At 49.5% G+C, this 27,500-nt stretch overlaps 1 protein-coding gene and 1 long non-coding RNA gene across 23 annotated transcripts in view; one reads left to right on the top strand and one right to left on the bottom strand.

Moving 5' to 3' along the window:
• Window positions 1-17,410, top strand: part of LOC118717517 — an 18,009-nt gene extending 599 nt beyond the window's left edge. Inside the window, exons 2-3 of the long non-coding RNA XR_004987512.1 lie at window positions 16,566-16,570; window positions 17,400-17,410. This is a non-coding gene — a long non-coding RNA (uncharacterized LOC118717517). The remainder of the gene's footprint in view (window positions 1-16,565; window positions 16,571-17,399) is intronic.
• Window positions 1-27,500, bottom strand: part of DYSF (dysferlin) — a 195,560-nt gene that overhangs the window by 151,816 nt on the left and 16,244 nt on the right. For all 22 annotated transcript variants that reach the window (XM_036435666.2, XM_036435678.2, XM_036435676.2 and 19 more), the window contains exons 2-3: window positions 15,386-15,441; window positions 14,398-14,489 (exon numbers count right to left, since the gene is read on the bottom strand). In XM_036435666.2, coding sequence (XP_036291559.1) covers window positions 14,398-14,489; window positions 15,386-15,441 — 148 coding nt within the window. The remainder of the gene's footprint in view (window positions 1-14,397; window positions 14,490-15,385; window positions 15,442-27,500) is intronic.

Genomic DNA, 27,500 nt, shown 5'->3' with positions numbered 1-27,500 from the left:
CCTCCTGTGCCCACTCATCACTACCACTCCTCCTGTGCCCACCGGGTAAAAGAAGCATGTGTCTGATGTGCAGTCTATCCAGTCCTAGAGATTTCCCCATGCTGCCTTTTCCCGCCTCCACACTGAGGGCGGCCATGCACCTTCCTGCGTGTTCTCCTTTGATTCCGGATGCACAACAGGGACTGCAAAGTGGGCGCTCCCAGGAGCATTTTCCCAATCCCTTGAGACCTTGCTTCTGGGCACGTCCTCAAAATGTGGCTCCACTAGCCGTGACCGGTTTCGCTCGGTGGATGGAGCGTCGGCCTGCAGACTGAAGGGTCCCAGGTTTGATCCTGGTCAAGAGCATGTACCTTGGTTTCAGGCACATCCCCAGTTGGGGGGTGCAGGAGGCAGCTGATTGATGTTTCTCTCTCATTGATGTTTCTGACTCTCTGCCCCTCTCCCTTCCTCTCTGTAAGAAATCAATAAAATATTTTTTTTAAATGTGGCTCAAATAAACACATACACCTTTTCTTTGCTGACCCTCGTTACATTGGTTACGTTTTGTCATGCACAGTTTACAATGCCAAATAAATAAACTAGCTGCGTATGTAAGCTTCTGCCCAACAAAGCCCCTCCTTTTCCATCTCTCTGGGAGCCAGCGGGCCATTGGCCACCTGGCAGTTCCCTCGCTGGCAAGGCAGCACGCCTGGTGTCTGTTCCCACCCATTTTTCCAACATCTCTTTAGAGAAAGGACTAAAAAATCAGGAGTCCACTAATACGCATTCTGGGTTCTAGTAGAGACCATGGTAGTAGCGTCACGCTTTCTAGAATTTGGGGCGGTTTGTGTTCTAACCCTCTGGAGTGTGGAGCAAACGTGTCCCACAGTTCACTAAGGGCTCTGGCGTGTCTCATCCTGCCCCCCCGTGTGCTGCCTGAGGAGCCCTCAGGACCCAGGCACTGTCGGAAAGACCAGAGGGGTTGAGCATTGTCCCGTGCACCGAAGTGATGCCAGTTCGGTTCCGGGTCACGGCACATACCCAGGTTGTGGGTTTAATCCCCAGTCAGGGAGCGTTTAGAAGGTCCTCCCTTCCTCCAGTTGATGGACAGACGTAAACCCCGCCTGCAGCCAGACATTCCTGAGCACTGAACCACCAATCAGCACCTGCCCAATACCCTAGGCCCCCATTCCTAAATCCCTAGGTCCCCAATCATAGGCCTTACATGAAACCACCCATCAGCGTGTGCTGAGTGCCCTAAGCCCCGTCCTCTATCCTCCCCTTAAAGGTGCTCGTACCCGGGCCCTCACTCTCTTCTGCTCTCTCTGGAAGCAGCCGGCAGTGGTACTCTTCTCTTCAATAAAGCCTGTGTCCTGGCATCCAGCCCTCTCTGTTTCATCTTTCATAATGGTTCCCAAACCCGGGAGGATCTATCAGAAGGCAACTAATGGATGTTTCTCTTTCACACAGTCTCTGTATCTGTCTGTCTGTCTCTCTGTCTCTCTCACACACTATCTCTCTCTCCCTTCCTCTCCCTAAGCATGTACTCAAGTGAGGATTTAAAAGAGAAAAAAACGGCCAGATAATGGAAATAGAGGACCTGCATATCCATGTGACACTGGTGATCAGCGTGACCCTGTCCTTCATGGGAACACGGAGGCTGCAGAGCGGAGAGACCTGCTTGAACAATTCCCCTTCGGGAGCCCGTCCTGAAACTGTGTCCCCACATTCCCCGAGGGGTCAGCCTGGGGGAGCGGGAGGCAGGCGGGCAGAGGAGCGGAGGGAGCGGAGGCCTGGTCATCAGCCGCATGCACAGAGTGGAGCCAGACCTCCCAGGCCTCCCTCGCTGGCGCCCCGCCCGCCCAGCCGCCCCCTCCCCCAGGAGAATTCCAGGAAGGGGGGGGGCGGGAACAATGGGAGGAAATGCTGGAGGAAGGGCAGGCCCACCCCTGCCAGCCAGGCACCTCTGGCCACGAAGGACAGCTTGTTATTTCCTCCCTCAAATGTCTTTCTGGGCTACGAAATGCCCCACCTGCCACCCCGCCGTGGACCCTGGGAGTCCCCCTGAGGAGCTGGTGGCTTCACGGGCCCCCACTCCCCTAGAAGGAAGGGCTGTGGGCAGGCTGCCTGCACCAAGCCTCGGGAGGGGCTGCCCCTGAGAGGGCAGCACAACACTGCTCTAGGGAGCCGAGGAGGGCTCCTTGGGAGGCGGCAGGGGTCTGGGGCTTGGTCACAGGAAACCCTGATGGCCACTGTTCCTTCATTTCCCAGAAGATGCAGGAGCCAAGCTTTATTCTGGGGGCCTTGAGCATAGGAGGCCCCAACACTTGACTGAGAAATAGACCCTCAGGCCCAGATATGCCCCACGCTCAGTAGGCACCAACCAGTGGCCAAGTGTGGCAGATGGGGTTCAATGAGGATCAAATGAGACAGGGAGGTGCTTAGGGGGTCTGGGGGGCCTGTACAGGCTTCCTCTAGCAGCTCTGGGTGTGTGCAGAGGCCCTGCTGGTTGTAAAGAACCCCCCTCACCCCCCATGGGCTTTGACCCCACCTCCTGCAGCCTACTCACAGAAAAATGCCACTGCTCTCTGGGCCTCCCCAGACCCCTTCCTCCCCCGCCCTCCTGCCCCCCCCCCTCCCCCCAGCAATGCCTTACCATCCTCCCTGCTGGGCTGGACTGCGTTCAGGAGCTCCTGGAATGTGGGGGCAGGAGAAGCGTAGGGGCTGAAAGAGCGGCTGCCATCCCAGAAACAGAAGGAGACAGAGCTGGCGTGCAGAGGAGAGGGAGAGGCCAAAGCAGTCTCCACATTCACAGGACACACATTCTTCCTCCGTGGAGAAAGCATTCCTTCCTAAAGCCACCCTCCACGGGGCCACTGCCCTGCAGGCGATGGGAAAGAGCTGTGGGGTGGTGGCCTCCAAATCTGAGCCTTCAGTGTGTGTATATGGGGGGGTGGGGGAGTGAATTAATGTGGCCAAATATGTTTATTTGAATGAAGCACAAAGAAATCTAAACAATTTCATTTTAGAACATGGGACCATTCTACATCGTTGTAAAAAGAAAGCACGGGAGGCAGCCCAGAATTCCATCGCGGCCGAGGGGTAAATATTTAAATACAGCGGGGACCATGCTGTGGACATGGGAAGGACACCACAAACTTCTCTAGGCAAAACCTTCAAAACTTCTTTTAAAAAACGTGCAAAAGAGTGTGTACAATGGGCTACCCATACCTCGAGGGATAAAAAGCCTGGACAGAGCGTCTAATACCATGGTTGCCAGAGACTAAGGAAAAGGAAAAATGGAAAGTTACTGTTCAATGCTTATAGAGCCCTGGTCGGCAAACTGCGGCTCTCGAGCCACATGCAGCTCTTCGGCCCCTTGAGTGTGGCTCTTCCACAAAATGCCACGGCCTGGGCAAGTGTATTTTGAAGAAGTGGCGTTAGAAGAAGTTTAATTTTAAAAGATTTGGCTCTCAAAAATTTCAATCATTGTACTGTTGACTAATGTGTTTGCCGACCACTGGTTTAGAGTGTTGTTCTACAGATGGAAGAGTGATGAAGATGGGTGGGGGTGATGGTTTGACAATGTATTTAATGTGAATGTATGTAATACCAATGAACTACAAGCTTAAAAGTAGTTAAGATGATAACTGTTGTGTGTATTTTTACCACAATTTTTTTAATTTACTTAAAAAATCAATACAATACCTTTTGCCTAAAAAGAGAGACATGCCCGAATCTGTGTTGGTGATTAAGCAATAACATAAGAATTCTGTAAAGATAGATAAGACACCAAGAACAGTGGTACCCATGGGGGAGGGGTGAGTAGGGGGCAAGTGAGAGACAAAGATGACAGGGAAAATTTTTGCTGCATTTTTTTTTTCTTATCATTTTTGATTTTGTCACACAAAAAATGTTCACCATCTCAAAAATTAAATCTAAAAACGGAACATAAAACTTTAAAAACCTTATAATGTATTCATTCAACCAATATTTACTTAGCACATCCAGCCAAACACCGTCCTCGCCCTCATGGAACTAGCTCCTAGTGATCACTGCCCTCCTATAGACGGTGTGTATGGGGTGGAGTGCCGATACCTCCCGTACACTGGCCGGCCTAAGCTCACACTAGCCTGTGGGGTGGGTACTGTTACTGGTCAATCCACCATTCAGCGAGGACACTGGGACTCAGAAGGCATTTAACCTGCCTGATTTCACACAAGTAACAGGCAGAGCCAGACTCCAAACCTTACCTTGTACCACACCCCAGGGCAGCTAGGACACTTCTGTATTTTGATGCTTTGGCGTCTGGAGCCAGGGCTAGCCAATGTCTAGAGATAGTAAATTCTACACCTGCAAGTGCAGACCAGCCAAGTCAAAGCCCATTCGCCCACCACTTGGGCTCCTACACTCCAGGCACTATTCCTCTGCCCTGATCACCCCAGGGAGGTACCACACAGCTCCAGACAGCCACTCCCCTCCAGAACCTGCCAAAATTATCCAAGCTAGCCAATCCCAAACACTCTTACCCTGCCTTGCCTGCCCTTTTCAAAGGAAGCCACAGCAAAGGCTCTGCCCATGGCTCCCCTCGTCCCTCTGCCTCCTGGCTCACCCTGGTGTTTTCCTAGTGGCCCTACATGTGGGCCCATCCTATCCTCTAAGTCAAGCATGTCAAACTTGAGGTCTGCGGGCCACATGTGGCCCACAACGAATATTTTTGCGGCCAGCCAATATAAAGCTATATAAGAAATGTTTTAATTAAAATTTCACAACTTAATTTTTACACTATCCTATTATACATAATTATCAATAACAAACTACAACGTTCAATAATGACTGATTACTATAATCATGTTGCGTTCATTTCCCTTACGTGACTTATGCAAAAGCCCACCATTTCTCTCCACTAATACCACAGCAGCAAACATTTTAGCAGCCGATTGCCACGTCATTAGTCTTGGTCTGACTAGTTTGGTGTGTGCACTAGGAAATATTTCACTTTCGGAGAATAAGAAAAATAGGTTTATTTGCGTTACACTTACTAATTTGTGCAGTTATTGGGTGTCTGCTAAGTTAATGTTCAAGGAAAAAAAGATTATTAAAATGTTCTATTATTTTATGGTCACGATTACTCATTTATTTCAGCCCCTTGTATTCAGCATGTCTCTATCAAAATAAACCTATGTTTCTATGAAAATTGAAGCTTTTGTGTGTTTTCTTGTGGCCCACCTAAACTTAAACCTTGTTTGTTTGGCCCGTGTGAGCCTCTGAGTTGGACATGCTTGGTCTGCACTCTGCACTGGCGTTCTCAGGGGTGACTGTGAAGGCTGTGCCCTGGGAGAGGGAGCAGAGACAGAGGGTCGGGTGTAAGGTACAGGCCTGACAACAGTACATGGATTTTTTTGTTCTATTTTTGCAACTACTCTATAATTTTGAAATTATTTCCTAAAAAATAGCTCCAGAAAGGTTTCCATGGGTCAGTTTCTCCCTTTTTTTTTTTTTTTTTTTTTTTTAATTCTTACGGCAGGATACGTTTTTATTGGTTTTAGAGAAAGTGGGGCGCGAGAGAAACATCCATCTGTTACCTCCCATAGGCACCCTGACCTCAAACCAGCAACCTGGGTAAATGCCCCAACTGAATGGAACCTGGAGCCTTTTGGCGACAGGACGACGTTCCAACCATTTGAGCGGCCCGGCCAGGGCAGTTTCTCGTTCTTTATCTTTTAAACTAAGAAAAGAACATACCAACTAAAAAATGTGGACACATTCATCACTGACTCAGCTGCACCTTCCTCTCAACGCGTCAGGCGTGACGGGAAAGCCAGCGCGCCCCTGCCCCGGCCAGACACGAACACACGCACACACTTGGGGGAGGAGACGCCCGTGAGCCCTCAGCCCTCAGCCATGCCTGCCTGGCCACAAAGACCAGGAAACCAGGGACAGCCGGACATCCCCACCCGCTGAGCCAGCCAGGCCTCTGGCAGCCTTCCCACCAATATCCGATTCCCTGGGGCTGCCTGAGACTCACTCTAAATAGTTTTCCACTTCAATCCAGAGAGAGAAACAAAAACTACTCTGAAAGCCAGGGATGCCCTGGATAGAATCCAGAACAAAATATAGTTTTAAAAATCCTCGGAAAATAAGGATAGCATCAGCACTTCCAAGTAGGCTGAGAACAATGGAGTGGTGGACTATAAATACGCCTGCCCAGAGAGCCCCCAGGATTCCAGAAAGGGGGCCAGCCAACCTGTGCGCTGAAACCCAGGGCCGAAACATTCCCCAACGTGTAGCTGCAGCAAACCACCTCTCTGCCTCTTTAAATGTCCAAACACACACACAGGCACACACACACACACACACACACACACACACACACACATCTGAGTGTCCCTTTCTGTGTGGAATGACAAAGCAACTGACAGGTGACAAGCATAAAACAGACTGAGGGTTAAATATACAAACTACCATGAGTGAATAAGAAAAACACAAGCAACTAAAATATAAGGATAGGTAGCCGGCAGAAGAAGAAATACAAATGGGCAAAAAACACATGCAAAGATGCTCAGCTTTACAAGTAGCCAAGGAAACACAAATTATATGATAACCATTTCCCCCCCACGGCACTAGCGAAAATAAAAATAAAAATAAAAACTGACAGACACTTATTTTACTCTGTTGGTACTCATAAATTAGGGCAACGTGTTGAAAAGTACTCTGGTATAACCTGGGAAATGTTACATACTCCTACCCTTGGGTCCAGTAATCCCAGTTCTAAAGACTGCTCCAAAAGAAAAAATAGTGTAGGGACTATTTCTATGTTCCATAGAAACATTGGATAAAGGTGTTCAAAGGATAACCACTAGAGAGCAAGAAATTGGAAAGAATCTAAATAGCAGTCAGCTCTCTCATCAATGTTTCTAACTCTCTATCTCTCTCTCTTCTTCTCTGTATAAAATCAATAAAATATAAAATAAATAAATAATAAATAGCAGTCAGTAAGGATTCTGTGGGCCTGGCCAAGTGGCTCCCTGGTTGAGCATCAACCTATGAACCAGGAGGTCATGGTTCAGTTCCCAGTCAGGGCACATGCCTGGGTTACAGGCTCGATCCCCAGTGTGGGGGTGGGGAGGGGCCATGCAGGAGGCAGCCAATCAGTGATTCTCTCTCATTGTTGATCTTTCTCTCTCTCTCCCTCTCTTCTCTCTCTCTTTCTCTCCCCCTCTCTCTCTCCCTCTCCCTTTCCCTTCCTCTCTGAAATCAACAAAAATATATTTTTTAAAAATAAGGGTACTGCAGTGGGTAAAGCCTGGCACACCCACTTTGTGAAATACACACAGCCATTTAAAACGGGTTGATCAGCCGAGACTGGTTTGGCTCAGTGGATAGAGTGTCGGCCTGCGGACTGAAAGGTCCAGGATTCGATTCCGGTCAAGGGCATGTACCTTGGTTGTGGGCACATCCCCAGTAGGGGGAGTGCAAGAGGCAGCTAATTGATGATTCGCTCTCATCGATGTTTCTAACTCTCTATCCCTCTCTCTTCCTCTCTGTAAAATAACAAATAGATATAGATATAGATATAGATATAGATATAGATATAGATAATTTTTTTTAATAAATAAAAAAATAAAAATAAAACGGGTTGATCAGTACACCCTGATGAAATGGGTTCATGATGAGGTGACCAAAAGCAAGGTGCAGATCAACACGTAGAGCACGATCCCACTTTTGTGTGGGTACATGTATACACATGTACGTAAACAGACACTCGCATTTGCTTAGGAAAAGGCGAGGGAGATATGTTCCAAATTGTCAACAATGGACTCCACTGGAGGGAAGGGAAGAATGGGGAGTGGGAGGGAGAACTTGCACTTTTCCCGTTATAACTTTGTTGTTGTCTTACTCCTCACCTGAGGATAGTCTCTCCATTGATCCTGAGAATGGAAGGGAGGGGGAGAGACACAGAGAAAGAAACATTGATACGAGAGACACAGCTATTGGTTGCCTCCCACAAGCGTCCCAACTGGGGCTGGGGATGGAACCTGCAATCCAGGTACATGCCCTTGTCTGGAATTGAACCCAGGAGCCTTCAGTTCTTACCACTGAGCCAAAAATGGAGCTTACTTGAGCCTATAAAAATACTTATAATTTTTAACTTGTATGGGTTTTTTTAAGTTATCTATATATATAAAAGCCTAAGCGGCCAGCTGATCATTTGACCTTTTGACCAGTAGCTATGACACACACTGACCACCAGGAGGAAGACACTCAATGCACAGGTATGGAAACATGGAACAGGCTGGTGAATCTCAGAGGGAATAGGGTAGGGAGGAGGGTAGGAAGAGATTAACCAAAGATCTTACATGCATACTAGAGGCCCAGTGCACGGATTTGTGCACCGGTGGGTTCCCTCGGCCTGGCCTGCAAGGATCGGGCCAAAACGGCAGTCCAACATCCCCCGAGGGGCCCCAGATTACGGGAGGGTGCAGGCCAGGCCGAGTGACTCCACCAGTGCGTGAATTCGTGCACTCACAACCTTATAGTGACTCGGTGACTCACTAAAGGGAAATGGGGCTTTAAGGGGTTTTCACTATTCCAAGGGCAACACCTTGGTGAATGCCTAGAGAAAAGCTTGTTAAAAGGCAGCAAGTGCCTCCTAACCGGCTCCTGTGTACATCTAGGTCTCTTCTCCACTTCCTCACGGGGGGCTGGGCAGTCACCCTGGGCATGCTGGCCAGATCAAATGTAGGATTCCCCGTTACGTTTACATTCCAGATAAACAATGGATCGTTTAAGTGAGTCCCAGGCACTTCATTGAGTATCCTGTATGTGTCTCTGAGGAAGCTGGCCACAGGCCCTGGGCCTGGCTAGGCCTGGCCAGTGAGGGGCCGCTGTCAAGGTGAGCATTCTGACCCTGATGCTTTTTGGCAGGTGGGTGCTTTGACTCCATGGAGACTTCTGCTTCCATGCTTGTACATACCAGACATTTAAACCAAAAATACACTTACATTAATTAATTTTCACCAGGAAGGCATTTTCCAGAACAAAATAACCCCGTTTGATTTGACACATTTTCTAAACAACGCAATCAAACTTTCCTTTTTTCTTAATCTTCATTTTTATTTTACCAAAATCATTGCCACGGATACAATTGCTCTCTGCTTAAGTTCCCCAACAGAGACTTAGCTCAAATTTGTTTTCCTTTTGGGAGTTCATAACAAATTTGGATCCCTCCCATTTTGAGTTTTCTTTGGTCCAATTATTTCTATTAAAACCCATTTTTTCCAGGTGAGTGTTTACAGCTGCCAGCAAGATTCTTCAGTCAGGCCCTAACCGGTTTGGCTCAGTGGATAGAGCATCTGCCTGCGGACTCAAGGGTCCCAGGTTCGATTCCGGTCAAGGGCAGGTACCTTGGTTGCGGGCACATCCCCAGTGGGGGGTGTGCAGGAGGCAGCTGATTGAGGTTTCTCTCTCATCGATGTTTCTAACTCTCTATTCCTCTCCCTTCCTCTCTGTAAAAAAAATCAATAAAATATATTTTATTTTAAAAAAAGTTTCTTCAGTCAGTTTTAATTTCCTTATCAAGTTTACCATATGCAGTCTGAGCCACAATTATTCTATGGTGATCCTTTCCACCAACAATTTCATACATAAACTACGACCGAATTATATTTGTCCTTGAGCTAATCCATGAAGAAAATAGAAAGCAATTCCTGGCAGAAAGGCCCGCATTGCACAACCCTGGTGCACACTGGCCTCCCCTGGGCAGTTTCAAGAAGTGCTCATGCCTGCCTCCGACTCCAGTTCGTCCTCTCAGCCGATTGCTGCAGCGCCCGGCCAGGGATGGCTTCCAGGCCCTTCTCATATGCAGGCAGGACTGGAAGACTGGCCCAAAAACCTAGACCTGCACTGTCCAGCACACAGCCACCACACGTTAACTATTTATATTTACATTAAATAAAAGGTAAGTTCCGTCCCTCAGTTGCACAAGCCAACACAGTTCCATCATCTCGAAAAGTTCTCCTGGGTGGCCCTGGTCGGAGTCGCGATGAGGGGGTCTCAGCCCAGGCTGCACATGGAAATACCCAAAGCCTGGGAGTTTGTCATGGTGGCAGCCTCGACCCCAACCAATGAGATCCGAATCCTGGGTGGGGGCAGACAGTGTCTGTAAGAGCTGCCCAGAATGCTATGGATGGTGTGGCTGGATTAGGAACCTGTGGACCAACCATCCCAGGGGTCAAAACAGCTGGTCAGGGGTCAGGGTTCCCTCCCCTCCAGCGTCCCTCTGAGACACCACGAATAAACAGGAAGTTCGTTGTTCAGTGCGACCTGGGATGGGAGTCCAGGACCTCCAGCTGGATTTACAATGAGTGGAGTTTCCTTTTTTGTGCATTTCCAACCCGATGTTATCAACACAAAGTGTATTCACCCCTGCGGTTGGCTCTGGGGTCCCTCGGGCTGAGGGTGGGTGGGGTGCTGAGAAGCCAGGAGGCAGTTCCCAGCCTGAGATTTCCTCCTGTCCCCCCGCCAGGACTTTCCAAGACCCCACTCCAGGCCAGTGGACCAGCCTAGTACAGCGAGGTCACCCCAAACTGACAGTGGACAAGGAAACACACAGTGTCAAGTGCCCCAAAAGCCCTGGAGAAAGAGAGAAGAGAAGTGGGGAGACTTGGTGGAGAGAAAGGGGGGTGAGGAAAGGGGGGTGAGGAAGGACAAAAAAAGCAACTCGAAAGACTTTGAGACTAACGAATAAGCAAGGCACAGACGGAGGCCGAGGCGGGAGGTCAGGGAGAGCGAGAGGAGGCCGGATAGAGGGAGACCGGGGCATGAGCAGTGGTGGAGGGCTGTGGCCTAGTACACCAGTCACGAGCTCACAGGACACACACCCAAAACCCCAGAAATGAAGGGGGGTGCTGCACGGCCACCCCGTGGCACTTCACAGAAGCTCTGAGGACCATCAGGTGACCTCGGTCACTGCCATGCCTGTTACTTCCCTGTTGGCTGCCTGCCGGGTGGGTGATGGCTGGGGGGCAGTGAGGAGGTGTGCTATTTAAAATGCTCATTCAGCCGAAACCGGTTTGGCTCAGTGGTAGAGTGTCAGTCTGCGGACTGAAGGGTCCCAGGTTCGATTCCGGTCAAGGGCATGTACCTTGGTTGTGGGCACATCCCCAGTGGGGGGGGGGGGGGGGTGCAAGAGGCAGCTGATCGACGTTTCCCTATCATCGATGTTTCTAACTCTCTATCCCTCTCTCTTCCTCTCTGTAAAAAATCAATAAAATATATATTTTTTTAAATAAGATAAAATAAAATGCTCATTCAACTCAGCTCACTGAACTGTTCCCATTTTCTCTTTCAAAATGAAAAATGTCACAGGGTTACTCTTGTCACTTCCCGGAAGGTTTCTTACTTTCATCGCTTTAGAATTTTTCATCTCAACTTCTTTTCTCAGATTTCATGTGTAAAGTGGACACGCACCCTCAGGCATCCAACATCCAAGCAAACTGCTGTCCAAGCTGGGCACCCATTGGCGCCTACACCGATACCAGAGTTCTATCATTCCCACAGGTGGCAGTGTTGTTTGGGCAACCTCTGAAATGCTTCAGATATTCATAAATCTAAGTTTACATTTGAATTTGATTTAACTCATAGTTAAATTTTTGAATTTTTACTTATTGATTTGAGAGAGAGAATGAGAGAAACACCAATTTGTTCACTTACTTATGCATTCATTGGTTGCTTCTTGTATGTGCCCTCACCAGGGATCAAACCCACAACCTTGGTGCATCAAGGGTGACACTCTAATCCAGTGGTCGGCAAACCACAGCTCAGGAGCCACATGCAGCTCTTCGGCCCCTTGGGTGTGGCTCTCCCACAAAATACCACACGCAGGCGAGCACGTACAGTGAGACTGAAACTTCGTGGCCCATGAGCAGAAGTCGGTTTTCGGCCTGGGAGAGTCTGTTTTGAAGAAGTGGTGTCAGAACACTCAAGGGGCCAAAGAGCCGCATGTGGCTCGCGAGCCTCGGTTTGCCGACCACAGCTCTAACCAACTGACCAATGTTTAATTTTTAATTGCTGGGAATGCAAAACGGAGATAAATGTCTGGAAAACTCAAAAATTCTATTCCAATGGTTATTGGAAAGTAGTTTCTGGTAAGTTGGGAACTTGTGTGAATTGCTCTCTTGTAAACCGATATTTGAGGAACTGGTTTCTAGCACCCTGGCCCCGTAGTGAACTAGTCACGTGGGAACTGGTTTTCTGGGAGCCAACTTCCCTCCAGGAGCTGGAGGACGCCCACAGGGGCCAATGAGAGGGCCCCAAGGAGCAGTGCAGCCTGACCCCTGCTGTGACCTCTGACCCACGGCCAGGACAGGCCATGTGTGGCGCTGGCCTGGTGTCACCCTGAAGGCCAGCCTGGCCCCTGAATTGATCAAATGTATGCTTATGGCCCCTGCTCTCATGCTGCCTTTAAGGTCCTAGAACTCTCCCCGCAGGGTCTGCAAAATGCTGCATCTGAGCTTGAAAATGAAACACGTGTTTCCTCTCAGTAACCAGGCTGCCCTGCCTTTGCCTCGCTAAGCTCTCTCCCTCCACTCCAGCATCTTCAAGCAACTGAACTCTCCAGAAGGTCCCAGCCCCTCCTAGGGCTTCCAGGAGGCTCTGCAAGGTGGAATGACCACAAGCAAGTTGCAGGTGGGCCCTCCAACCACAGCTCTGCTGTCACTAGCCATGGAGAAAATTACCCATCCTGTCAGAGCCTCAGTTTCTCCACCTGTAATGATGACAATTGTAATAGTAGCATGTAACTGATTTTAAAAGATCTTGTACATAAAGACTCAGGCCAAGGCCAGACCCTTGGCTAATCTCTCAGAAAACATCAGCTGGGCCCACTGCTGTCTTCTCAGTTGGCTCACTTGTCATGTGACTTAGTCCCGCCTATAAGGCCTTAGCCTGGCTGCCTCCATACCCAGGCACCAGATGCCCTCCCTTCCTCACCTCTCTAAAGCCTACTCCAGCCTCTTAAGTCAGGCTGAGTGGGCCCCGCCCCCTCCAGGAAGCCCTCCAGGACTACCCAGTGCTCAGAATCACTCCCTTCCTGGCCTGTAGGCCCACCATTTGTTCTTGTTGGAGGTGCTGTGTTTTCTACACAATGTTTGCCTGTGTGAGCGGACGCTAGCCCCTGCCCCCTGTGCAGGTTGGGACTGCTGAGGCCCTGGCCCCCACTCCTCACAGCCCCACCTTGGGAAGGGCCAGTGGAAGGGACCCCACACAGACCATGCCCTGCACCCATGGCCAGCAGAACCACAGAGAAACAGTAGCAGTTGGGTTTCTCTTGCAAGGCTTTTAAGTTTTCAAACTTCCCGGCTGTTTTGCAGCCTGAGAGCCTTGCCAGCCTTCCCCAGGTCTCTGAATCCTCCTTTCTTCCCTCTCTCTCCTCCCTCCTCTCACCTCCTAACTCCCCCCCACCCCGCCTCCACAAGATAACACAGCCAGGCCTCCCAGGACTCTGACGCCACTGACCCAGTTCCCACACAAAGGCTCCCCTGTGAGCAGATCACAGAACAGCAAGGCCACCATGCCTGATCCTTGCGCCCAGACCTCAGTAAATGGCGCCCAGAGCATGAATCCACCCCTGCTGGCACCTACCACGGCCGCACCTGAACCCCACCTTGCCCAGCAGACACTGCTGAGCCCCTCACAGTCACAGCTGTGCAGCCTTGCAAGCTGCATCTGCCTCCAGGCCACGCTACCCACCATCAACAGGACCCTCTGCATGCCCATCAGTCCTGCCCACTCCCCACCCCTATACACATACAAAGCACATAGAAGGCCCAGGAGCTCAATGACAAGAGAAGGGATCACCACAATTTTGCATCCGCTATTCCCCCTGTCTAGCAACCCTCCCCTGCTACCTACGTGAAATACCAACAGAAAACAGCACCAGAGAGGAATGCAGTCAGTGGGAACCGGCCTCCAAACCACAAATCTCACCTCCAGGCCCACCTCTTCCATGAAGCCTTCCTGGGAGCTCCCTGCTGGAGGCATGCCTGCCTCCCACAGTGTGGCAGTGTGCGCTGCCCTCTCCAGACTGGGCAGGGCGAGGAGAGAGAACCACGCCCAGGCGTCCCTGGGCTGGAGCAGGACACAGAGCGCCTTCTCCTCCCCACTCCCTGGTCCACAGGCTGTCTGTGCCAACACGTGCACACCTGACTCCAGTCCATCGCCTTCCCTGCAGCCTGGGCGGCTCTCAGATTCACCCAGGGCTGCGTCTCTGCGGCTGCAGCCAGGCAGCCAGGAGAGGCAGGTGTTCGGTAAATGCTGAGTGAAAACACAAGCTCTCCGGGCCCAGATTCTGGAATATATGTCCCCCACGAGCCTACCTGTACCTACAGGCCACAGAGACCCCCTGGCCCGCCTCACCTGTTCCTCCCCATCGTCTCATGGTCCTTGACCACCACGTGAAGCTCAGAGCTCTGGTCCAGGGGGATGCCCTTGAGGTCCCACTCAAAGCCCTGGGAGAAAAGGAGAAAGGACATCTCACTTAACCTGTGGCCGCCGAGAAGAGATTGTCTCGTTCACCCTGGTCCCCGAGGACACTGAGCAGGCATCCTTAAATGATGCTGGTGGATGGATGGGTAAATGAGTAAGTGAATGAATGAATGAATGAATGAATGAATGAATACAGGAATGGCAGGGTCCCAAAGATTCAGGGTAACAGTGAGAGCTGAAGGCAACAGAAGGGAGAAGGCCAGACTCCCATCACCTCTCCCCAATTCAATCCCACCGATCACCAGGCCTCGGAGCGCCACTGGGGAAAATGCCCGGGGTCCTGCGGGGTCCTCAGGGGCCAAGACCAATGTGCTCAGCCAGAAGCCAGGCCCCTCCCTGCTGGGCAGCAGGAGTCAGTGCCCCATTGGGGAGGCCCAGCCAGAGGCCCCAGGACCTTCCTCAGAGCAAAGGCTTCCCCGTGCAGCCCAGCCCCGTTGACAGAAGGCATCAGGACTTCCCAAGGACCACCAGGGAGGCCCATGAAGGGAGCTGGTTAAGGGCAAGAGGCCGGCAGGAGCCAGAGGAGGACCTGGTGCACCTGGGAGAATGCCCTGCGTAAGGCCGACAAGACAGGCAAGAGAGCCCCTCACCACCCTCTACCTGGCTGGCAGAGCCGGAGGGAACAGAGATAGACACTGACTCCTCCCCAGGCCACGCCCACTCTGTTTGCCTGGCACACCAGGCCACCACCCGTCCTCCCAGGTTCCCAGCGCCAGGAGGATTTAGTTGACACCCAGGACCAGCATGCCTCCCCTCCTTGAAAATGCCACAGAGAAAGCCCCTTTTGCATGAGCCCCTGACTTGTCCCTACGGAGGCAGTGGCAGCAGAGAGAAGAGGGAGGGGGAAGAAACCACATACCTCATTCCACACAGGGTTCACATTGTTCTTGATGACTTTGGTTCTCTTCTTCACCCCTGTGAGAGACACAACGAGGGAGTGAGAGACAGTCCCAGCCCTGCTCCTCCCCTCGAGAGGGGCAGCCTCTCAGACACGCCCTGCAGCTCACCTGCCAAGGAAACCTTACAAACCAGCGGCTGCCCTGAGAACCCCACCCGTCCGCCTGGCTGCCCAGCGCCATCACTGACTCCTCTCAGCTCTGGGATGGAGAAGCAGCAGCCCAGCAGAAGGCTGTTTTTTAAAGGAAAATACTCAGGATGACTCTTCTTAATGATTTGAAATTGTTATTCCTGACTTTCTAAATAACATTTTTCAATCGCACATTTTCTGACTCTAAGAATGAATGATCTTCGTTGAAAAGATTCCATTTTTCTTTTTCAAGCCATCCTCCTCCACATATTATGTGATTCCATTTACATGAATGTCCAGAATAAGCAATCCACAGATAAGTACTTTCCAGGGGATAGGGGGACATGGGGTTGGGGAGTAAAGGCTTAACAGAGGTTTCTTTTCGGGGTGATGAAATGGTCTGAGTTAGATAGTGATGATGATTGCACAGCAGTGTGAATATACTAAAAACTATTTAAAATATACACTTTTAAATAGTTAAATTGGTGAATTTTAGAGCATGTGAATTTTATCTCAATTTTTATTTTTTTAACGTATTTTTATTGATTTCAGAGAGGAAGGGAGAGGAAGAGAGAGAGAAAGAAACATCAATGATAAGAGAGAATCATGGATCAGCTGCCTCCTGCACGCCCCACACTGGAGACTGAGCCACCAACTGCGGCAAACGCCCTGACCGGGAATCGAACCGTGACCTTCTGGTTCATAGGTCAATGCTCAACCACTGAGCCACGCCAGCCGGGCTATTTCAGATTTTAAAGGGTCCAGCTTACCCTGGCCTTGAAGGGGTCTGTTTGAGCAGGCTTTCCCAAGGCAGGTTTATGTGTTCCCGAGGGCTGGGACGAGGTAACGCAGAATGATCGGGGTAGACAGACAACAAGAACTGACACTGTGGTGGTGAGCAGACCCACAGCGCCCCAGATGGCAGCCAGAGCCTTCCTCTGGAGCCCTGGGCCGAGGGCGTGGATGAGAAGCTGCTAAGCATGTCCCACTCTTCCATTAAGCACCCCAACAGCAATAGTTGTGTTCGAATGGGTGACTAAGTATGTTCAACCAGACACAGAATTCATATGTTCAACCCCACCTGTGTGAGGCTCCCCAGGAGAAGCCCTTGGTCTCCGCCTGCACTGCTCAGCTTTCACAGAGTCTGGACCATGAGAGCCCCTCAAGCCTGGGAAACTTCTCCCAGGACCCCGGGCCTCCTCGGAAGCAGAGCTGTGTCAGCGCTTATCTGGTTTCCATGAAGCGCAGCCTCCTGAGGGGCCAGCCCCATCTGGGATGTTTCAGAGCAGAAAACAGAGGAAAGCAGAGAGGGGTCAAGGACACGAGCAGGGTTTTGGGGGGGGGGGGGATCTGGAGGAGAGAAACAACAGAGAAAGAGCGAGGAAAGGAAAATTGTGGTGAAAGAAACTTCTGAGGGAGAGAGGCAGAGCAGGGCCTGGCAGATTCTAAGGCAGTTCTGTTGAAAATGGTTGCTCAGCCGAAACTGGTTTGGCTCAGTGGATAGAGCGTCAGCCTGCGGACTCAAGGGTCCCAGGTTCAATTCCGGTCAAGGGCATGTACATTGGTTTTGGGCACATCCCCAGTGGGGAGTGTGCAGGAGGCAGCTGATTGATGTTTCTCTTTCATCGATGTTTCTAGCTCTCTACCTCTCTCCCTTCCTCTCTGTAAAAAATCAATAAAATATTTTTTTTTTTAATGGTTGTTCAGCTTTGGCAAGTCTCCTTGGAGATTCTGACTAATATCCCCCAATGGGGGAGCGTGAGTTCCCAACCCCCTCTCATCCCCTGTGGCAAACCAGGAATGTAGGAAAAGAACCTGAACTTTGGAATGGCACAGATCACCATAGAACACTTTTTTGAGGCCGGAGGGCGGAGGGGGGGGAGGGGAAAGAGGAGTGGAGGGACGTCACTCTTAAAAATTATCGAGGACCTGCCACAACCAGTTTGGCTCAGTGGATAGAGCATCAATCTGCGGACTGAAAGGTCCCAGGTTCAATTCTGGTCAAGGGCATGTACCTTGGTTGTGGGCACATTCCCAGTGGGGGTTGTGCAGGAGGCAGCTGGTCGACGTATCTCTCTCATCGATGTTTCTAGCTCTCTATCCCTCTCCCTTCCTCTCTGTAAAAGGTCAATAAAATATAATTTTAAAAAATTATTGACCACCTTCCGTCGCTATCACTGTAGATGTTAACACAGTGTAAAGGTAAATATTGTAGCATCTTAGTGATTCTGTGAGGACAGTTTTGACCTTGCTGACCTGCTCAAAGAGTCCTGGACACTTGACAGGGGTCCATGCACAACACTGGAAAACCTCTTAAGGACCTTATTAAACACTTTAGCCTCTGTTTCTTCATCTGTAAGATCATAATAATGCCTCCCCGTGGGGTTGTTGTGAAAATTAGACAAGATAGGATGCGTGAGGTGCCCAACACACAGCATACTCATTAAACGTAAGTTTACCACCCTCCCCTCCCCTCTGTGCCCCACCCAGAAGCATTTAGTGAACCCCTACTGATTCCTCAATACCCAGCTCATTTTCTCCTCTGAGAAGCCTCCCTTAGAGTTGTACGCTGTGACCACAGGTACCAGACAGCAGGATAACTGTGCTTCTATGGCTGTCCTCCCAATTGGACCATGAACTTCAGAGGGCAGACACCATGCCTTACCATGCTAGTAACCCAATATATAGCGAGGTCCCCAGTAACGGGGCGCTGAATGAATGAGTCCTTTTCCAAGTTGGCTGCACGTTCACTTCCTCACCGGAGGATGGAATCACTGTTCTCAGAGGACGCCATTAGACTGCATTAACAATATGGCTGTGCGTCAACGAATGGAGGGGATGAGAGGAAGCACAGGGGAGGGACGTCCTGGGAGGAACCCAGTTTTCTTATCAAAATGGCCCATGTCTGCCCTGACAGAACCACCCTAAATCTCTGGTGGGCTCTGCTGGTGTGGCTCCAGCGGGCATCAGACACATGGCTTTGGAGTCATTCAAACAACTCCTGTGTGACCTTGGGGAGGGCTTATAACATCTCTAGGCCTTAGTTCTCTCAGCGATAAGTTAATCATGGTGAGTGTCTACTGTACGGGGTTTGAAAGGATATAAGACGCTATCTAAGCATCTGTGTCCCCTCCTCTATCAATTCCTGGGATCTACAGGAGTGACATGGAAAATTCCATCTGCAGCCTCTCTGGAGTCATGCAGTTGGAAGCACTTCCTGGTGCTCCTGACTACTATTAATTAAGGGGCGTCTGTGTGCCAAGCCCTGTGCAAAATGGCTTTCAAATAGTTTCCATTTCCTGCCTTCCCTGAGGATGACGGGAACAATGGCCCTCAACTAGGTTTCACGAAGTCCTGGTTACAAGGGCCAACTCTGGGCCCTCTGGATGGCACTGAGGGGTCACTGATGGGCACTAAAGCCCCAAAGAGGAGCAAGAAAGAAATGAAACAGTAACCCAACACAATCACATGCCTTACAGGCGCCGAGAAAGAGGAAGGTACGCTGCTAATTAGGAAACAGTTCCTTCCTCATCGTGAATTTAGATTTGTCCTGTCCTTGCTAATCAACTCTGGCCTTAAGAGATGTGGTTTTATGCACATATAATAGACTCAATAATTAAAGATACGGAAGAGCTCACAGCTGGGGTTAGGGAGGGCTATGCCCCCTCCCGGGGTTGCTCAGCAGAATATTGGGGACCAGCAGGCGTTCATGGGAATGGTGCTGAAGTCATGGGGTGATCCTCCAGACTGAAAAATCAGTGAAAAGGAATACACCTACTCTTCTGTTCCCCGTGGCAATTCACTTGTTTCCTCAAGCCTAACCCACACAACTCAACCCCACAGTCCTAGACCACAATGTCCCATGACTGAATGGTGGTGATTTTCAGTCTATTCATTGGGACCCAATAGAGGGCTGTGGGAAGCGGTTATAGGGTTAAGCCTCAGACTGACCTGCTGGCAAAGTCACAAACAAGTCCCAGCTTGGAGGGCACAGTCCTCTCAGCATAATTAAGCTTGATCTTGTGACTGTTACCCAGATCTTTCCTGGGTAGCTAGTGGGCAGCAAGTGCTGCCAAAACAAGTGAAACTTACAAGAACATTATAAATTGCCTTGTTTGCCTCTGATTATACATAAAGCATCAGCTTTGCAGTCTGAGTCTCTTCTGTGGCCTTAGCCAGGCATAGAAGATCCACCCAGACCCAGCTTTTTGTCTTTGTCTATCTTTATTCTTCATCCTTCACTGGCCCTCCCCCAGGCTCGCCAAACCCTTGGCTGTGCTGGCGAGGCTCAGAGGACCATGACATCAATTGAGTAAGTTGACCAATCTGTCTTTTTTAATGACAGAGCAGACTAGAGAAGAAAATCTCAGAGTATGTCTTTGGTCAGAAAAGTCCTGTTACTTAAAACTTTTGATTATATTGATGATTCTCTCTCATCATTGATGTTTCTATCTCTCTCTCCCTCTCCCTTCCTCTCTGAAATCAATAAAAGTATATCTGTTTAAAAACACTTTTGATTATATTTTCACATATATATGCATCTAAGCGTACCACAACTTAATGTAAAATATGAATCTTGTTGTATGTAACAGTCCAAAAAGTTTGAAAATATTGCCTTAAAGGAAGATTGTCCGAGGAGAACTAGAGAACAAAGAAATCCCCATCCTGGCCTTTGAGTGCCAAGAGCCAAGGTGTGTGGCAGGAATGGCGTAGAACACGGTCCTGGTCCCCGCTGAAGCCAACGCCAATAAAGACCATGGGCTGAGGGAGGGGACGTGAGGAGGGCCTCAGAGACAGGTCAGGAGCCAGATCATCCTGTCCCAGCTGGGACCACCTGGCTGAGCAATCTCCACTGACAAGAGCCCCACGTACATCCTGACACCTAAATGCCAGATGTGGCCATGGCCTTGCATAAGGAGCCCTTCTGCTCATCACCTAGTAACATCCCCCTACCAGTGGCCAGGTACTGTGCCCCCAGTGGTCTGGGCCCATCTGGTGGGGACAGATACCTTTCAGAGGCCCAAGATGCTTGTTAGCCCCCCAGGGTCTGGACACACACAGTGGTTACAGTGTGGAAGGAAGCACCCAGCCCATATCAATCTTCAGTAGCCAAGACAGGACAGACCCCCAAACCCCCCCCCCCGCCCCCTCAACTCAATTATAAAGGTAACAATACATTTGGGAAGCAGATGAAACACTGGGTTTTGTGACACTGATGACAATGGGATCTTTGGGGCCGGTGGGGTCACGGAGAAGACAAACTCTAAGGCAGGTGCTCAGAGGGTGCACACCACAGTCTGTACCGTGGGAGAGTTTCATGCCTGATGAAGGATGCTTAAGGAAAGGCTGAGGAATACTGGTCCATTTCCCTCTGCATCTCTAGGCACCAAGGCCCAAATGTCCATGGACAGATAAATGGATAAACAGAATGTGAAATAGCCATTAAAATTGAATATTATTCAGCCTTAATAAGGAAGGCAATTTTGATGCACGCTTCCAGATGAACACTGAAAGCATTATTCTAAATGAAATAAGCCAGACACAAAAGGACAAATACTATATGATTCAACTTAGGTACCTGGAATGTCAAATTCATAGACACAGAAAGTAGAATAAAGTTACCAGGGGCTGGGGCAGGAAGAGTGGGGAGTTGTTATGTAATGAGGATGGAGATTCAGTTTGGGATAATAAGAAAGTTCTAAGGATGGATAATGGGCATGCTTGCACCACAATGTGAATGTGTTGAATACCACTGAATTGTATTTAAAATGGTAAAGTTGGTTAACGTATATTTTATCACAATAAAAATAATTTTAAGGCCCCAAGAGTGAAACAACTCAACACTTAGAGTTGCTGTCCCTAGTGTGTGAGGGACACTGACTTTCATGAGGAGAATGATGTTCAAAAGTATACAGACCTTTTCCTGTACCTGTTATGTGCTTGGTACAAGTCTGGGGCAGGATCAGTTAAAGGGGGTGCAGATGCCACAGCCACCCTGCCCTCCTATCCAATCAGAGAAAGAAGCAACCCCACTTCCTGGAGCTGAAGGTGTCGGGAAAGGACCTGATATTCCCAAGACTGGCCCACTGAACCAGCATCCCGGCAATCACATCCTTGCATGGTGCCCCCCACATTGATCTGGTCCAGCCCTGGAGCCAAAGGAGGGCCAGCAGCTTCTACGGGCCCCCAGAAGCCCTGAATGTCCATGTAAGAAGTGCAGCTACTCTGCTGGAGGGATGTGCCAGAGAGACAGAGAGGCCCAGGGGTCTCCACACCTAAAAGCAGGGACAGGCACAGGCTATATGAAAATCCAGCAGGGCCCTAGCCAGTTTGGCTCGGTGGATAGAGTGTTGGCCTGTGGACTGAAGGGTCCCAGGTTCGATTCCGGCCAAGGGCACATGCCTGGGTTGCGAACTCAATCCCCAGTAGGGAACGTGCAGGAGGAAACTGATCAATGATCCTCTCTCATCACTGATGTTTCTATCTCTCTCTTCCACTTCCTTCCTCTCTGAAATCAATAAAGAAATATATATATATTTTTAAAAATCCAGCAAGGACCCAAAGAGATATTTAAATGCCCATATTTGCCGGGACCGGTTTGGCTCAGTGGATAGAGCATCAGTCTGCGGACTGAAAGGTCCCAGGTTCGATTCCGGTCAAGGGCATGTACCTTGGTTGCGGGCACATCCCCAGTAGGGGGTGTGCAAGAGGCAGCTGATCGATGTTTCTCTCTCATCGACGTTTCTAACTCTCTGTCCCTCTCAATTCCTCTCTGTGTAAAATCAATAAAATATATTTTTAAATGCCCATATTTGCAGCAGCATTATTCACAGTAGTTAAAACGTTTAAACAGCCCAAGCATCAACCGATAGATAAGTGGATAAACAAAATGTGAGATGTACATACAATGGAGTATTATTCAGCCTTAAAAAGGAAAGAAATTCTGATACAAGCTACAACATGGATGAGCCTTGAGGACATTATACGAAGTGAAATAAGCTTGGGGAGGGAGAACGGGGAGAAATTATTTGACAGGGATAGAGTTCAGTTGGGGAAGATGAAAGAGTTCTGGAGATGGATGGTGGTGGTGGTTGCACATGGTATGGATGTACTTAATGACACTGAACTGTACACTTAAACATGGTTACGATGGTAAATTTTATCACAAAAAAATTTTAAAGTCCAGGTGAAAGATGAGAGGACACAGGCTGTGGGGCTGGGTCCAGGCCAGTGTCCCAGTGAGGAAGGGGTTGGGGAGTGGCAGAGGACGTCTCGGGTTCTGACAGGGGTGCATGGCTGGGGGTGCCAGGAACCCAGAGGGACAGCTGTCTCTGTCCAGGGGGAATTCCCGCACTTGCTGTCGGGAGCTGTGCAGCCCTGCAGGGCCTGCAGGCTGCCTCTCATTTGTTCCTCAGTTTACTGAGAAACAAATTCAGCCTTAAAAGGAAGGCTGGGCACTTTCTGGACAGTTCATTAGAACACCCGGCAGACAAAGACCCTGACAGACATTCGGAATGTCAGCAAAAACCAAAGGCAGAGGCAACTGAAAGGAGAAAAAGGCAGCCCTGGCTCCTGCCGAAGGGCCGTCTGCTCTGCATCCTGGCACAGATCCCCCAATACACAGGACTCGGGCCTGGGCACCCCAAGAACTGGGCAGCTGTCATTTCCCGCCCTGCCCAACAGAAGCCCTGCCCTCCTCACCCTCAAAAGCTCCTACTCCATCTCCATCTTTCCAAATCCTCACTGAAACCACACTTTCCCGGAAACACGCAGCCAGGAAGGGGTGATGCTGGAATGTACTCTGAGAGGGGTAATCTTGAAGCTCAAAAGGCCAATTAGAACTGGGGAAGACATCTGAAACATCTATGATGAAATGGTAACGTTCTTAATATATATATATAAAGAGCACTGCAACTAATTAAGAAAAAGACAAGCACTGAAGCCCTCTCTTAATGGGTAAATTAAAAGGCAATTCGGGCCCTGGCCGGTGTGACTCAGTTGGTTGGGTGTTGTGCCATGCACCAAAAGGTTGCCAGATCCATTCCTAGTCAGGACACATGCCCAGGTTGCAGGCTCAGTCCCTACTAGAGGGCATGCAGTAGGCTGCCGATCAATGTTCTACTCTCCCATCCATATTTCTCTCTCTTCTTCTTCTCCCTCTCCCTCTCCTTCTTCCTTTCTCTCTTTCTAAAAATATCAGTAATTTTTTTAAAAGCAATTCAGTAAAAATAAATTCAAATAGGTAATAATTTGGAGATATCACAAATGCTATTTGAACCTAAGAAATTATTAAATAGATACTGCTTTATGTTAGCAGGATTAGTATAAGAAAACAAGCCCCCATACTCTGCTGATGGGAGGGTAAAGTCGGTACAGATTTTCAGGAGAGCAATTTGGAAAATGCAGCAAAGCCTTAAATATGTACACCTCCGACACAGCAGTGTCACTTCCGGTATATACCAAAAAAAATAATAATAATTAAATATGTGGGCAAGGATTTAGACACCAGGATAATTCTAACAGTGACAGTATCATTTAAGTATTGACTGTAAATATAAAACATTTGGTAGAACCTAAATATTCATCAGTAGGAAGCTGTATAACTGAATTATGGTACATCCATACATTAAAACACTATGCAGACAATTTTAAAAGGTGTGGAGAACACTGGCTGACTTAGAAAAATGCCCCTGGTGTACTGCTGAGTGAAAATGTAAACTGACAAGCATTTGAGAGAAGCTATGACTTGGGAGAGAAAGGCAAAGGGTCTGGAGGTCTCCGGTCAGAAGGTGGGGCCCAAAGACTCCATTCCTTGACCTGGTGATAATGTGGGTATTCCCTTAATAATTTGTCCATCAAAGCAGGGTCTCTCAATGTGGGCACTATTAACACTGAGGCTGAATATTTATTGTGGGAGCGGACTACGCACTGTGCGATGTTTAGTAGCATCCCTGCCCTCTACCTACTAGATGCCAATAGTGGGAGCACACGCCCCCTCCACACCACACCCAGTGATGACAACCCAAAATGTCTCCAGACAATGCCAAATGTCCCCCCCCTAAAGAACAAAATCACCCCCAGGTGAGAATCCCTGCATTACAGCATACATTTGTATTTTAAGTCCTTTACTTGGGTCTTAAATTTCACAACTAAAATGGCTTTATTTTAATAGGAAAAAAATCTTAGAGAATATATGTCAAATTATTGAAAATTAATTCAAAGTGCCAGGATTTGGGGCCATTTATTACTCTTGCCACACACCCCTCTATAATATATCCTTTTATACACTGAGTGCATATTAAGTTCTCAAAAAGAAAGCAGAAGACTATTGTCAGTGCTTTAAGGTCACCTCTAATGTTTAAAAAGCCAGAGAATCCAGTATCTCCTTAGCCCACCTTCCCTACAAAGAGGAGTCAGGTCTGTTCCTCAGTTGTATCTCAACCTTCAGGCAGTTCTATGAGATTCCCCCAGGCTCCTGTGTAAAAGTCTAGAGACCTCCCAGGAGATGGAAGAGAGAAGCGGGGGAGAAAGGAGCGGGGTTAGCTGGAGGGACACAGGGAGGGAGGAGGGAGAGAGAAGAGACAGTAGTGATTCCGTTTTCTGGCTTGTGGCCCCTGGGAAGCCAAAAGAAATTCACCAGGTGGGGATACAGGAGAACAGAACGTCAAGGAAATAAGCTCAAGCTTCAGGTTTTGTTCTTGGGTGCATTGCCAACATCTGGAACATCACCCAGCCTCTAGTAGGTGCTCAACAAAAATGTGTCCAATGAACTAAATGCATGAATGGAGGGACATCATCACATTACAGGACAGGAAACGGGCAGGGCAGAACAAAGGACAGATCACTACATGCTACAAGACATTGAGCTGCTCCTTCACAAAGACCATTCAAGGTAGTTTTAGTTAACCAATTAGTACAGGAACAAGGGAATGATAAAGATTCATTCATCCCCTCTGCCCTGAAGCCTGAGACAGGGAAACCAAAAAAGTACCCCCGGGGTCAGGCCTCCCAAAGCTCACAGTCTATTTTGGGAGGCAGGTCCTGAAATTACATCTGAGGCTGGAATGCTGGGGGAACAGCTGCTTGGAAAGTGGGGCCAGTCAGGCCCATGCGCTGGGGGCCCCGTATGGGAGCCCAGCCCAGGGCGAGGCTGGCATCTCTGCGAGCAGGCCACAGTCCCATCTGTGCCGTGTGTGTGTGGGGGGGGGGGGGGGAGGGGGGGGGGGGGGGGGCCCTCAAGGGTTCTCAGGCACATCTCAGCACATCTGACACATTTGGAGTCTGTTTAGAAGCCCCAGTATCTGGGCTCCTCCTCCAGGAGAGAGAAGGGGGCAGGGAGGCCGGCAGTGAATGTGTTTAAAGCTCCCCAAGTGACTCTGATGTGCAGCCAGGTTGGCTACCCCCAGCTAGGTGATCAGTAAGTTCTGGGTCCGATCCTAACGGCCTCCCCCTCTAAGCATCAGCTCAGCCCCAAACTCCAGCATGAACTGCCCCTGGGAAAGGCGGGGAAGGCCACACTGATTTCGCCTTTCACATCTCCCACCAGTGTCTCTCAAAGTGTGTTTCCGAAATGGAAATAGGCGATCAATGCTGACGTTTGGGACCTCTATGGATGGGACCCAGGTGTCTGTCTTTCAGGCACAGGAAAGCGTGAAGACGACTGTCCCATTCTGCATGGAGGTTGGACCAGAAAAGGCACAAAGACTTCAGAGCCCCTGTCTGCACCCAGCCCAGGCATTCTGGTGCTCAGGATAGGCAGCTGCTCTCCAGGAGTCACAAGGCCCTACGTGAGGAGCTGAGTACTGCGCACAGACCTGGCTGAGTGAGTGTGCTAGCAGACCTAACCAGGCGCTGTGCCTCCGAGGAGGGACTAATGCGAGCCAGGAGAATCCTGGGTGCCTCCCTGGAGGAGGTGGTATTGCACTGAGGCCTTGAAAGGCTTTGAAAAATTGGATATGTTATAGTCTAGATTTCATCTTGCCCGGGGCTTGTCAGTGCATAAATAGTAAGATGTTGTAACAAGTGGCACATGCAGAGACTGGGCAAGGACAGCAGCCATGCAGGCAGGGTACCTGGCCCAGAGCAACCACCAAGAGGAGGCCTCAATGGGTTACCTATTAAGTCAGCCTCCTGACTCATGGGTACTGCCCACTCCAACATGGGTACTGCCCACTCCCTGCCACAACCACAAGCTGGACACATCATTTAACTTCCCCATGTGGCCATGTCCTTATCTGCAGGATGAGTTTTGTAGCTACCAGAGACTGTTACAGGGCCAGGGAAAGCCCGCCTGACATAGCTCAGTGGTTGGGCATCAACCAATGAACCAGGAGGTCACAGTTCGATTCCTGGTCAACCCATATGCCCAGGTTGTGGGCTCGATACCAAGTGTAGGGCATGCAGGAGGTAGACAGTCAATGATTCTCATCATTGATGTTTCTATTTCTCCCCCTTCCTTCCTCTCTAAAATCAATAAAAATATATTTTATAGCCGAACCGGTTTGGCTCAGTGGACAGAGCGTCAGCCTGTGGACTAAAAGGTCCCGGGTTCGATTCCGGTCAAGGGCATGTGCCTTGGTTATGGGTACAACCCTGGTAGGGGGTGTGCAAGAGGCAGCTGATCGATGACTCTCATCGATGTTTCTGACGCTCTGTCCCTCTCTCTTCCTCTCTGTAAAAAATCAATAAAATATATATATTTTTAAAAAATAAAAAACATAACCAAGGAAAGAGCTGTGAACCCTGAGGAGTTCCAAAGCTTCCGAGAGAACAAGGCTGGCATGAGCCTTTGGGCTCAGGGTTCCTTGGGAGCTTCTTTTCCAGCCAGTGGTGGCCTCACAGTTTCTGCTCAAGAATGGTTTAGGCCAGGTTGGATGGACAAGAGAGAACTAGGAAGCTTGTCCGGAAGTTGCATTTCACGGTGGGCACACAGGGATGTCACCAATTA

Source organism: Pipistrellus kuhlii, unplaced genomic scaffold (genome assembly GCF_014108245.1).
Source record: "Pipistrellus kuhlii isolate mPipKuh1 unplaced genomic scaffold, mPipKuh1.p scaffold_m20_p_13, whole genome shotgun sequence".
Classification (NCBI taxonomy): domain Eukaryota; kingdom Metazoa; phylum Chordata; class Mammalia; order Chiroptera; family Vespertilionidae; genus Pipistrellus; species Pipistrellus kuhlii.
This window is presented reverse-complemented; position numbering and strand designations above follow the sequence as displayed.